This window comes from Tasmannia lanceolata, unplaced genomic scaffold (assembly GCF_043159265.1).
Source record: "Tasmannia lanceolata isolate RefF3 unplaced genomic scaffold, GAP_Taslan_0.1 ptg000012l, whole genome shotgun sequence".
Classification (NCBI taxonomy): domain Eukaryota; kingdom Viridiplantae; phylum Streptophyta; class Magnoliopsida; order Canellales; family Winteraceae; genus Tasmannia; species Tasmannia lanceolata.
Genome location: NW_027518689.1, coordinates 48,590,002 through 48,602,994, shown reverse-complemented (window position 1 = coordinate 48,602,994; position 12,993 = coordinate 48,590,002). Strand labels below are relative to the sequence as shown.

The 12,993-nt window shown below is 36.9% G+C and overlaps 1 protein-coding gene across 1 annotated transcript; it reads left to right on the top strand.

Annotated features, from left to right (window-relative positions):
- The first annotated feature begins 11,673 nt into the window (after positions 1-11,673).
- Positions 11,674-12,213, top strand: LOC143888907 (uncharacterized). The gene is made up of 2 exons (XM_077393288.1): positions 11,674-11,803; positions 11,894-12,213. The coding sequence occupies exons 1-2, from the start codon at positions 11,674-11,676 to the stop codon at positions 12,211-12,213; spliced, it is 450 nt and encodes a 149-aa protein (XP_077249403.1).
- Positions 12,214-12,993: the final 780 nt, after the last annotated feature.

Genomic DNA, 12,993 nt, shown 5'->3' with positions numbered 1-12,993 from the left:
CCTCTATTTTTTTAGCAATACCGAGTCGGGTTCTTCTCCTACAAGTGTCAAACAGAACGTGCTGAACGAAATCTTCTTCTTGTAAAACCTGCTCGATTTAGGGGAGATTTGATTAATTCTTAACTCTTTAATTAATAATTATCTTAATTCTTTAATTAAGAATTAAAAGGGCTTGCTTTGACCGTTAGAAGTAGGGAACCCGTTCCCTGATGATGTGTACCATGCACCTGAATATACATATGGTAATGTTCATCTCTTACCTAAAACAAGTCATTTATGGATATTATCAAGGGGTCCATGTAGATCTAGTTTAGTGCCTTAAGAGTAGTTCAAAATTTTATATTCCGAAATCATCCTGGATATTTGAATATATTCTAAATCCAAATCAAATTGTGATTCTCACCAATTAATAGTTATGATTTGTATCCAGATCACATTACGATTCGATTAGAAACACATCATATACAAGAAATAATAAACAAGGTAACCACTTTTTTCCTAGCTCGGTCAGTAAGGTCATGAAATATTTCAACTTTTTTATCTCTTATTTTATACATATTGGATTTACCTGGACCAATACACGATATTCTTTTAGTATATTTGGGATCAAGTCTTATACTAGGGGGTCTAGGAGTAGTATTACTTACCAATCCAATTTTTTCTACCGTTTCATTGGGATTGGTTCTTGTTTGTATATCCTTATTCCATACTCTATCTAACTCCTATGTTGTAGCTGCAGAGCAACTCCTTATTTATGTTGGAGCTATAAATTTCTTAATCATATTTTCAATGATGTTCATGAATGGTTCAGAATTTTACAATGATTTCTATCTTTGGACTATTGGAGATGGGGCAACTTTACTGGTTTGTACAAGTATTCTTTTTTCAATAATTACTACTATCTCAGATACATCATGGTATGGGGTTATTTGGACTATAGGATCAAACAAGATTATAGAGTATGACCTAATAAGTAATGTGCAACAAATTGGGATTCATTTATGAACATATTTTTATCTTCCTTTTGACCTCATTTCTACAATTCTTTTAGTTGCCTTCATAGGTGCAATTGCCATGGCTCGTCAGTAATAAATACTTAAAATTAGAAATCCAAAATAAAATAAAAATAAATAAGGCCTCGTTCTGTCTTCTTGTCTCAATTTTATTCAGAGGTACAATAAATAAGATTGACCCCTTGTTTGTTGGTGGAGTCCCAACGAAACAATCCGATTGATGGTAATCCCATACCATCATTTTCTAGATCCGATTATTTCATTTATTCCCTCTATCTTTTTCTATCCGTCTCATATCAATAAGAAAAGATTTTTTTCGTTATCTTTTTCTGATACGGGATTATATAGGAGAAATAGTGAATATGTATGAATAGAGTATGAAAAATCAGAGCGGTAGAGAAAGAATTACACAAAGCTCAATAAGTCGGATGGGTAGTGGTGTTTCCAGTGGCGGACGAGTGAGTAACGCATAAGATCCTGCCCTCGAGAGGGGAACAACAACTGGAAATGGCGGCTAATACCCCATAGGCTGAGGACCCAAAGGAAAAATCAGCCCGAGGAGGGGATCGTGTCTAATTAGCTAATTAGTGTGGCAATAGATTACCAAGGTGACAATTAGTAGCTGGTCTGAGAGGATGATCCATTGAATCAATATGATTTTCATTTTCTATTTGGAATCAACTTGATCTTGCCTTTGTAGAAGGCTTTTGTATTTTCATTTTCTTTGAAAGAAATTTGTAATCGACAAGTGGTGGTAGAGACGTAGAGCCATCTCTCCAAAGAAAGGCGAGTGTGAGTAGAGTCGCAGAGCCATCTCCATATAGGCAAGTGTCGGTGACGCAGAGCCATCTCCAGAGCGAGTGTGGGAGATGCAAAGCTATCTCCGATTGTAATTTGGTTTGGTTCCCACCATTAAGGGAATTTGATAGTGAAGCCTTCAAGTCTTTGGTCGAGTGGAGTAGGCCTTGGTGTGGATCCTTGGACCGAACCACTATGAATCTTTGGTGCACTCTTGTTTACTCTGTGCCTCTTTATCTTTGTGTGCCTTTGTGATTTATCTTCTTTATGCTTGAATGTTTTAATTTTCCATTTGTTTTTAATCCCGCATTATTTGGGAAAAGTTTTTAATTCATAATTCACCAGCCATCTTGGGTTTCCATCCTCTTTAGCATTGGGCATTTCATTCTACACAAAAAGTTTCCAAGAATTTTAAGGTTTTTAGGGTTTCTAAGGTTTTTAGGGTTTTTGGGAGTTTTAAAACTCATTTTCCTCATAGATAGGTTTTTTGGTAACTCTAGACATTTTGGAATGTGGGTGATTTTGAAATCCTTTTCTCATTTTTCCACTTATGCTTTTTTAGATTCACAATTCCAATGCATCATCAATTAGTTTCATCATTGGTACTCGCTATGGGATAACTAGTGTCATATCATTCAAGGATAAATTGAGATCTCTATAGAAAGCTTGATAGTTTAAGATAGAAATATTAAGGGTATCAGTAGAGATAGGCTTTGGCTGGGCATGATTTTTGCTTAACACTGTCTTACCCTGCAACCTGATTCAAACCCTGTAGTATCAAAGATTTGCTATGATTACTGTCATCTTTGGGTTCGATGCAATAACTTAGGTGGTTATTCTTTCACAAGTTGATCCATCAGATTCATTTTTTTGTGAGAGTGTCTATGACCCACACTACCTTAGGTACATTCATTTGTTGTTGTTCTTCTTCTTCAAATTCACATTTCTAGAATATCAACATAGGTACCGGTGACCACATGGTCTCTTCCCCTCATTTACTAGATTCTTCTTCCAAAACCAACTCTTCCCAATCGTACTAATATATATATATATATATATATATATATATATATATATAGCAGAAGAGAAAAGGAGAAAATTATTTGAATTTCTCCCAAAATTCTATGAGAATTACACATCACTTTTTTTTACTTTTTTAACAAAGGCACCCATTCAACCCACATATTTTCAATCCTACCCCCTCCATTTTTAAACAAAGGCACCCATTAAAGCCACATAATTTCAATCCTACCCCCCTTTTTTATGCTTTTTAAATTATGGAAACCTCTATAGGTTGGAGGACTAGGATCAGCCTATGGAAATGATTTTACGGGCACAACCTATTGATGTTTTGTTCCATCACATGGACGGTTTGGACCAACCTATGATGTGGTTCGTACAGTTCTTTGTCAGCCCGTGCATCACATGGGGGTTTTACTAGTGTGTGTGTGTGTGTGTGTGTGTGTGTGTGTGTATCCCTACATCTACAACAATGTAATTGACTCATTGACTATTGTTGCTTAGTATCGTACAAAACCTTTCTAATATATGCTAGTTGTCTGAGACTCGTCGTTCAACAACTGGCTACTGAATAATACTTAGCAATTCTCAAGTTTCTTGGAAAACCAAAAACCAACATAATATTTCTCACCCGTCTGTAGGGGCGGAGTATTGTGATTTGGATGCCGCAAACTGTAAACTCAAATGGCTCTTCTATCTTACACGAGATTTAGGTGTACCACATTAGCATCCCAGAACTCTATTTTGTAAGAATCAAGCTTCCATTCCATAGCCACATATCTATTCTTTCATCAGTGAAGAAAGGACATAGAGCTCGACGGTCATCTCGTTCGTGAAAAATTCAGTCAAGCATGATTTGCATGTTATTTTCTAAAGTCCTAGCAGCTTGCCAATCTATTTACTAAACTTTTGGCGAAAGTATAATTTCAAAATCTTGTTCGCAAGTTGGGTATTCACTTTTTTCACACTCCAACATGAGGGGAGTACAAGGAAGGTTCGAAGAGGTTGCAGGAAACATTGGTGACCAAGTTGGGTAAAGGTTGGACGTAATAGAAATATTACATGAGTCAATTACATTGTTGTACATATAGGGATATACATCACTGGTAAGGTTGTGTCTTTATTAGAAGGACACAACAATCAATGAGGAAATTTTACTATTGTACAGATATATAGAGAGAGATACAAATCCCATAATTAATGGTATTTATGTTATTCTAAACATTAACTTAATGATCCCTTTGGATCTTGGGCAATAAAAACAAAGAAAAATCCAAGTACAACGAGATGGGTTCGATGTACCTTGTGCCATGACCGTTGCTCTGCGCTGTTTAATCCGACGATCCTTCTGTCTTTTCCGAGCACAGTGAGGCCCCAGAAACGCCCCTTTGCTCTTCTCTTCCTTTGCACAACCCTTAGATTTTGGGAAACCTCTCTTAAGGCAAACTCTCCTTCTCTCGATGAGTTCTCAAGTTGTGGTGGTAGGAAGAGGGACCGATGTTCTCCTTTTATAGGCAAAAGCTCTAATGGAACTTTCCTTTAGTGCTCAAATTCATTTGGCTTTTACACTCAAATTAGAAACTCTAATTTGAGTTGACTTTCATTCGCCAAACGTTTCTAAACTTAAGGATTCACCCTAAGTGAAGAAAGGTTGCTTAAATATGCAAAGCCACACGTTTTGGCAACTACAAAACATGGAAACAACCAAGGTTAGAAACTCTAATTTTGGAAAATGTCTAACAATCTCCCTCTTGGCCCGCAGGGCTTTATATGATGCAAGCCTCTCCTAGCTTCTAATTTGTCAGCCACCTAGGTGTGGGCTGCATCATTATACCTTTCTTAATAGTAACTCTACATTCCTTTCAGTAAGTGTACTGATAGTGGATAATGTAATCATTGGACTAAAACTCTATCCAACGACCTCCCCATGGTCACAACGTCAGCAAACTTACCAACATAAATGAACTATGGTCCACTTTATGTCATTACCGACAATCTGCTTATCCATTCAATGTGCACAATATAAATAATGGAAAAGCATATAACTTTATTTATCAAGATCAAAACCTCAAAGTGATCACAATACAATGTTTATAAACTTTATGCAGACTCCCTCCAAATAACATAATCACCCTTGTCCATCAACATTATGCACGCTTTATGGTCATTAACGACCTCAAGTGCTATGCCTTTCATTATTGGATATGCTAACATAAGTGCGGTACTTATGTACTCAATAGACATTAATTGATCCTGAATTATTTTTCTTATGACAACATGTCAACATATTGACTCCTTACTTTATTTGTCGTTCTTGGAAAAGTAAAACTGCAACGGATTTATCACAACATATTCTCAGTAACTTGTTGATTATTAACAAGGTAACACCCGGAGACAAAATTCCGCAACTACAAGGCATAGCTTATGGCCTTGTAATACACCATAAACTCCAAATCCAAGGTAGAAGAAACTAATGGTGTATATCATACGTTTTTTCATGATCCAAGAATTTCTACCAAAATATCCTTAAGCAGATCTCTAGGTGTCCGACCATTACTAAGTCGGAATTAGATCAACCAATTTCCTTAAGGTCATCTAATCTACTGTATGTGAGCCTTCAGTCCCTTACACACAATCTTCTTGGTAGCTTCCCAATGACCCATCCATAAGATCACATTGGTACCTTCTAAGTTGATCCACCACATAGGTTATGTCGAGACAAGTGCAAACTATAAAGCATTTATGAGATTCTCAATTATGGAACTATAGGGCATTCTCTTTATATGCTCATGTTCGATCTTAGGACCAACAAACTTAAGTGAATATATCATCACTAACCATAAGGGGAACCAGTAGTGGGGCACTTATCCATACTGATAATTCAAAGACCTTCGTCAATGTAGGCTATCTGAGATATTCTCAGTAATCGTTAAGTCCCAACTAGTTGAACATAGATTTATGTCATACATCATAGATTTCTATCATACAAAATGTTCCCCCTAAATCATTCATACCAAGATTCCTTTAAAGACATAGTCAACATGGCACTAGAGTAATTCATTACCTTTAGGCAGAAGAATTACCCAGGCCAGACACCCCAGCAGACTCCACGACTGAGGCAAAATACATCGCTGCGAGTGATGCGGCGAAGGAGGCAGTATGGTTGCGATAATTTTTAGACGAACTTGGAGTCGTACCTTGTGCTGAGAGACTTATTACTATTGTGATAACAATGGGGAGATTGCTCAAGCAAAGGAACCAAGGTCTCTTCAGAAGTCAAAGCACGTCCTTCAGAAATATCATGTGATACAAGAAATTATGGATAGAGAAGAAGTGGCCATAACTAAAGTAGCTTCGACGGACAATGTGGCAGATCCTTTGACCAAGTCACTTAGTCAAAAAGTTTTTGACTAGCATCTGGAGGGAATGGGTCTCGGATACATGCATGACTAGCTTTGAGGGCAAGTGGGAGATTGCTAGAGTATATGCCCCGAAAAGCTAGTAGAATGACATTTAGTAATCTATAAAGATTTATTTCATTACATAAATGTGCTTATTTTATGACACATGTTTGTCCTTAGGTAGCATAGTAGAAATGCCATGCTCAAAGGAATCACAGATTGATGCAACCCACACCCAATTGACTGACAAATTTGAAGCCCACATGAACCACCCTAAGCAAGTGAGAAAACCATCCGGCATTCAAGCCCAACACAAGGCCCAAGCCCAACTTGAATCCATCAAGAATAAAGGCCAGCTTCAAGCCAAGATCATGGACACGCCAATTCGGGCCTGATCCAGTTGCAATTCCCGTCATAATGATTCTGGTCTGTTTCGAAGCACATTTTTGGCCCTCTAGATGGACGAACCGAAGATAATGGTTGACTAATAAGTTGTAGACTTTTGAATTATCTTTCCAACGGATATTTATAGTCTTCATTTGACTAAGTGGTTGAAAAGGTATGACCATTTTGGTAGACTGTGTTTGTAGGACTTTGACTAGTTAATGTGTTTTGAGTTCCTAAGCTATTAATGATGTATATAAGTCCCTAAAATAGTTGGTGGGCTAGCTTGAACATTTTTCTATTGTGCTTTATCTATAAAAGCCTAGCAAACATCTGTAATGAAGTTTTTAGTTGATTATTGAATGAAAAATTGGCTAGAGCATTTCCTTTGAACCTTGAAGAGCTCATCATTGAAACCTAGAAGAGTTTCACTCCTTCCTTGAAGAGTATAGGCTTTCCCTATCAATTGCATACTTGAAGAGTTGCAGCCATCAATCTAGAAGAATTGATGCTACCCACCTTCCTTGGCGACCTTGAAGAGTAGCCATTGAAGTTGTTATCTTCCTCTATCATATCCCACTCTATTTCCAGAATTTTGTCCATTCGCATTCGTCCACTTCAAGTAATTTTTCGAACACCCTATGATGATAATCTGAGAAAATGTTTTTCAGTAAAGTTGTAAATCTTTGAGTCCTTGAAATTGTGGATTTAGATTCGAGTCATTCCGACCTATATCGAGGGAGATATGCTCATTTTACTGAGCTTGCATAAATATATTTTCTTGTATCTTAGTTATTGAGCATTTGAGTGTCTGTTTGTCACTCTCCCGATCCTTAGTCCAAGAAGCCTAGGAGAGGCTTGCATCATTTTGGTATCAGAGCTTTGGTGGAGAGGACAATGCCTCCAAGACAAGCTAGACATCGAGGTGGTAGAACTATTCCCTTGAATGAAGTACACACACTTGCTGAAAATTTACAACAACATATGCAGCCACAAATCAACGATTTGACTCTGGAAGTTGAACGTCTTCGTGTTGAAGCCAAACAATCCTCCACCCCATTCTAGATCCGAAAGAACCAATGCTGATTCTTCTTCTTCAGAAAGTGTTCAATCTGTTCGACAAAGAAGATGCCCTCATTATTGAGCATTTGAGTGTCTGTTTGTCACTCTCCCGATCCTTAGCCAAGAAGCCTAGGAGAGGCTTGCTTCACAGATCCAAGAGACCAACGAGATATGATGTCTCGGTTCTATGCAAGCCTTAATAGTTTCTAGTTGAGAAAGAGACTGGACATCTCTTTCTATCTACAAGTAGCACCAGTCTTGCCTACATGCACGTGTCGTGAGGTGACTTATCTCAGTAATCAGGGTAGTGGACCCTAAGCAAGAAGAGTGGGTGCGACGATTGGATCGCTCAACCGAACTAGATCAAACAATTTACAACTTGTGGACAAGAGAAAGTAGACCCTAAGCAAGAAGAGTGGATAGAGCTATATCCTAGAACAAACCCTTGAGACCAATAGTGACACTCAACATGGGATTCTTCACCCTAAAAGTTAGGGATTGACATCTATAATTTTGTCAGAGCGGTAGGCCTATTAAATATCCTGACCAGGCGGACTTGATAAAAGGTTTATCGAAATATTTTATGAAACATTGAAATAGTTTTCAAAGGATTTTACCAACGCATTTGGAGGCCGAACACCGCTTGACCAAAATGGTATACCATATGTGGGTCAATGTGGTAAGAGGTGTATACCCGTATGACTCAAATCAATAGATGTAGTCGAGAAGAAAAGACTTGCACATACAAGATGTGATTAGGGGTGAGATGATCTAACGGTCATCTTCAGGGTTACGTCTCGATGGAGGCCACAGACCTAATGCGAGGGTAGTTTGACTACAGAGCGAGTTTGCAGTGAGGCCCATCATAGGGTTCTACAAGATTGACTGTCGGATCCCTGCGACGATCCCACTCATAACTCGAATGACCCAGTAACATCCAAACGGATTAGGGTTCTGCATTTTATGTAATTGCACGGACGGATATGATCTGTTAGATTAAAGTGGATACTTATTATATATATATATATATATATATATATATATATATATATATTGATATGTGCATATATACATGTCTTTGTTAAATAAGTAATAAGAGACATTAAGAGAATTTTTCGAAGACAAATTGGATCCGAAATAACTCTCATTGGATGCGAGTTAGTAATTGATTAAGTGGATAATTAATTATTCATTTATTTTATGTTATTATATATTATTAATGTGATTGATAATAAGAATAACAGTGTGAAATCCAAATGAGGATAGTTATTCCCAACTAGTTTTGCAAGATGAGCAGAATTGGAACGAAATTGGGAATTGGGATAGTACTACACGTTTGGATAAGGTTGGTGGGTCCCACCACACTCTGATAACATATGGAGAGTTGGGGGAAATGTTTTCCTTGAGCTCAAGGACTTTGAGTTGCACTCAAATTCCCGCTTAGATAAGAATTGCTAAATTGTAGGGTGTACAAAGCAAGCAATTTGTTTCCAACACCAACTTTTATGAGAGAAGGAGACTTCAAATATGCCCTCCCAATCTGATTTGGACGTCTCCACATAGCCTTGGACGTTTGGGAGGAGTCCTAATGCATCGAGGAGTCTCAATGCAACTAGTTTCTTAATTCGATAGGAATTGGGAGAGGGAAACAAGGACAAACGAAATCAAACCCCTTGTGAATAAATAAAGGAAAGGTCTGAACATTTTTTTATGCTTGGGAAGCTCAGAAATTCGTTCCCCTCTTCTCCCCCCTTTGTGGAAAATTGTTATCCATTCTCTCTCTCTCTCTCCTTCTCTTCTTCAATTGCCTGAAATACACACCATAATTTCGAAGAGAAAGGCTTCCAATTTGATTCTCTAACCTCTACAACAAAGGTACTGATTAGATAAGACATTAATTAAGTGAATAAAATTTATTTAAATCCACAATCAACGATGCAAAGAAAAGAATCTATCGGTTTAACTTGCGGGGTTCGCGGCGTTCAGTACGATCGCAACTGTTCGAGGAGTAGATCAAGCAGGGAGGTTCCTTGATTTCTTCTTCAAAGATGTATTAACTGATGTTTAATTAAAAATCATAACTACTCTAGTCTATAGGATCTTGGGCAAAAGCAAGAACGAAAGAACATTTAAAGTTCTATGTGATTTTTTTCCGCTATGCATAGCGATCTTAACGGAAGGGGATAACCTTCCTTCAAGTGGTATCAAAGAAACTAGGGCTCAGATTAGGGGAATAATCTAACCAAAGATAGATCATACGGTATATCCGCTTTGTGTCCGAACGTTTTATCCCTGCTGTCCGAGGTTGTTAGTCCATAGTGTGAATTGATGATGTACATAAGAACGGTTTTGTAAAGATCAGGAATTTCGATCTACTCAATGGGATTTTTGTTCTGATATTTCTTGATGGTTAAAAAAAATCATCAAAATTTGCTAAGCGGATTGGGAGATATGATTTTTTCAAGTTAGTCCAAAATTGCTAATTTTTATTTCGGGAATTACATGATTTATTTCAGAATGGCCCCAAAGTTATGAGAAAAATTTATAGCCCAAGATTAAAATTTTCAAACCTTATTTAGATGTGAAATAAGCATAGTAAGCAACTGATATGGTAGTCCGAATAATTTTTATCCCACTTAAAATATTTAGAAATTATGTTATTCTGAAAGGGTTCCCGAAAACCACTATTTTGAGCTTTTCTCGCTCAAACGATTTCGTTTTTGTGCGAAGTTTTTTAGTGATGACTTCTGACATCATAAGAATTTATTCTATCATGTTTCTTTAGATGCCAGTAGTTTTTGTGGCTGAAATAAAAATTATTTAATTTAATTTTATCATGATTTGATCATTATTGGTGAAAGTTGGGCAAAAAGGTTTATTCGACCTCTATCCCTGCATGAGATGGATATAGGTATATGTTATTTTTTTTTTGGTTTGATATTACTGGAATGTAGTAATTAAAAGTCTGCAATGTAATCATTAATGATTTTATTGTTTATGTACTCCCTCTTGGCAGTTGTGGGGACAACTGGTTTCCCATGGGGATTTTCTTTTGATGTTCATATTGTTTAAACTAGTGTAGGGCACTAGGGTAGTTTTTTTTCAAAATAGAGCAGAAGTATGGAAGAAAGAAAATCGCCCTTGAGGTGGTCAATCGTAGAATCAAAGAGAACTTGGACATGCGAGGCTTCAAGAAGTCTATAGATGATGGCGGACCTCGATTCTATCGATTCAAAGGAGTAAGGACACATTCTTCATGGCTACTCCAAATATGGGATACTTCATATAATGAAGCATATCAGTACCAATACCTTTGAAAAAATCGGACTGAGGTCGGCGGATTTTTCCTATTACGGATAGCGAATAGTTGCCCAAATTTCAACCATAATTTTGGTAATAGGAATTATGGGGATTAACTAACTCTAAAATAGTTAGATATTTCTTAAATGATTAGTAGGATAGTCCCTATAAATCCAAGATGTCAAAATTAAGCTTATGCATGTGGTTGTTTTATTTTTTGTGGTTTGGATGTGTGATGGTTGATTGCATTTTCCTTTCCTTATGTATGTATTTGCATTGGATGGTTTGGTTTGTATACTTGCATAGAAATCAAATTTTCCCACTTAAAAGATACCCTCTTTATAAAATATTAAGCTGTAAATGGGAATTTAAATCGAAATGATTAATCTCCATGTCCTTCCATAGCCATCTATTGGTTGGCCAGTCTAGAGAATAAGACGGTGATATGCCAAAGCAGAAGTTGATCTTGATTTTCTTTCTAGTGTAACTAATAGATTCCTATAAGAATAAGGGACATTTGCAAAATACATGAGTCATATGTCAAAGCAGAAGCTAGTATGTTTTATAAAATGATTCTGAGGCAGTGGGTGTTAGCTTAACCAAGCAAAAAGTGTTGATGCCCAAAGGATAGATACACTATGATGCTTGGAGTCGAAAATCAAATCGAAAATCATAATCAGAATATGATTGATTAGATGAATCCATTCATACTCAAAAAAGTTGTTGTTGTTGAGCATCCGATGCCCATTGGAGAAATCATGTTATTTCTCTTGATTTATGTGTTTGAGGGGCACATAAATGAGACAAACAATGGGAAGTATCATTGTAGATAAAAAAATCTAGATCTAATGGTTATATGTCACGATAAAATCTAAAATGGATAGTTTTTCTTAATTTATGCCTCCTTTGGATTAGATATGGCATCCATCAAGCCATTAGCTAGGATCCTTGAAGACAACAAGCTTACTAGTCCAAACTATGTGGACTGGAAGATGAACTTAATTCTAGTGCTCACAGCAGCAAAAGTTTATTGGGTCTTGACTATTGACGCACCTGAGTTGCCTGGTCCCGATGCTCCCCATTATGTCAGGGACAGAGCCACAAAATGGCATGAAGATAATGAAATGGCTAGGTCCTATATCCTTAGGTCGATGTCGAATGTTTTACTACAACATGTCGGAATGGCTTCGTGCATGGATATTATGTACAATCTTAAGAAAATGTTTGGGGAATAAAATCGCAGTGCAAGACAAATAGCGATTAAGGGCCTGGTTTCCACTAAAATGGTGGAAGGACCCCAGTTAGAGATCACATGTTAAAAATGATGGGCTATCTAAATAAGCTCGAAGTTTTAGGAGCCATATTAGATGGAGAGTCGTAAGTCGACATGGAATTAGCATCCCTACCACCATCATTTAATGACTTCGTCATGAATTACCACACGAACAAATTGTCAATGACGTCGACATAATTGTTGAATCGTCTTCAGTATACTGAGGATCTTCAGAAAAGGAATAAGAATTCTCTTTCTTAGTTGAAGGTAATGTAGTCTCAACCCCAAACCGAAAGGCAAGAGAAAAACAAAGAGTAAAGGCCAATGTTCATAGAAACATATTTCCAAGGTCAAGAACAAGAAAACTTTGAAGAAGAAGTCAAACAAATCTAATGATGCATGCTTCCATTCTAGAAAGGTTGACTGAGGGCGAACTCTACCTACAGGTTGGAAAGAATGCAACGGTTGCAGTCTAAGTTGTGGGTGATCTACTACTAGCATTTTCAGGATGATATTTACGGTTAAATAATTGTCTATATGTACCTTCCATTAGAAGGAATTTGATTTCAGTATCTAGACTATTGATTGTTGGTTATTCAACAACTTTTAATAAAAGTAGTATTTTTATCAAACACAGAAATTTCTTGATTACAGAAAGTAGATTAGTTGAGGGATTATTTATAGTAAATGCCTTAGAAAATGGAAGTAACATTGAGGATATTCCTATTCAAAATATTCCAAA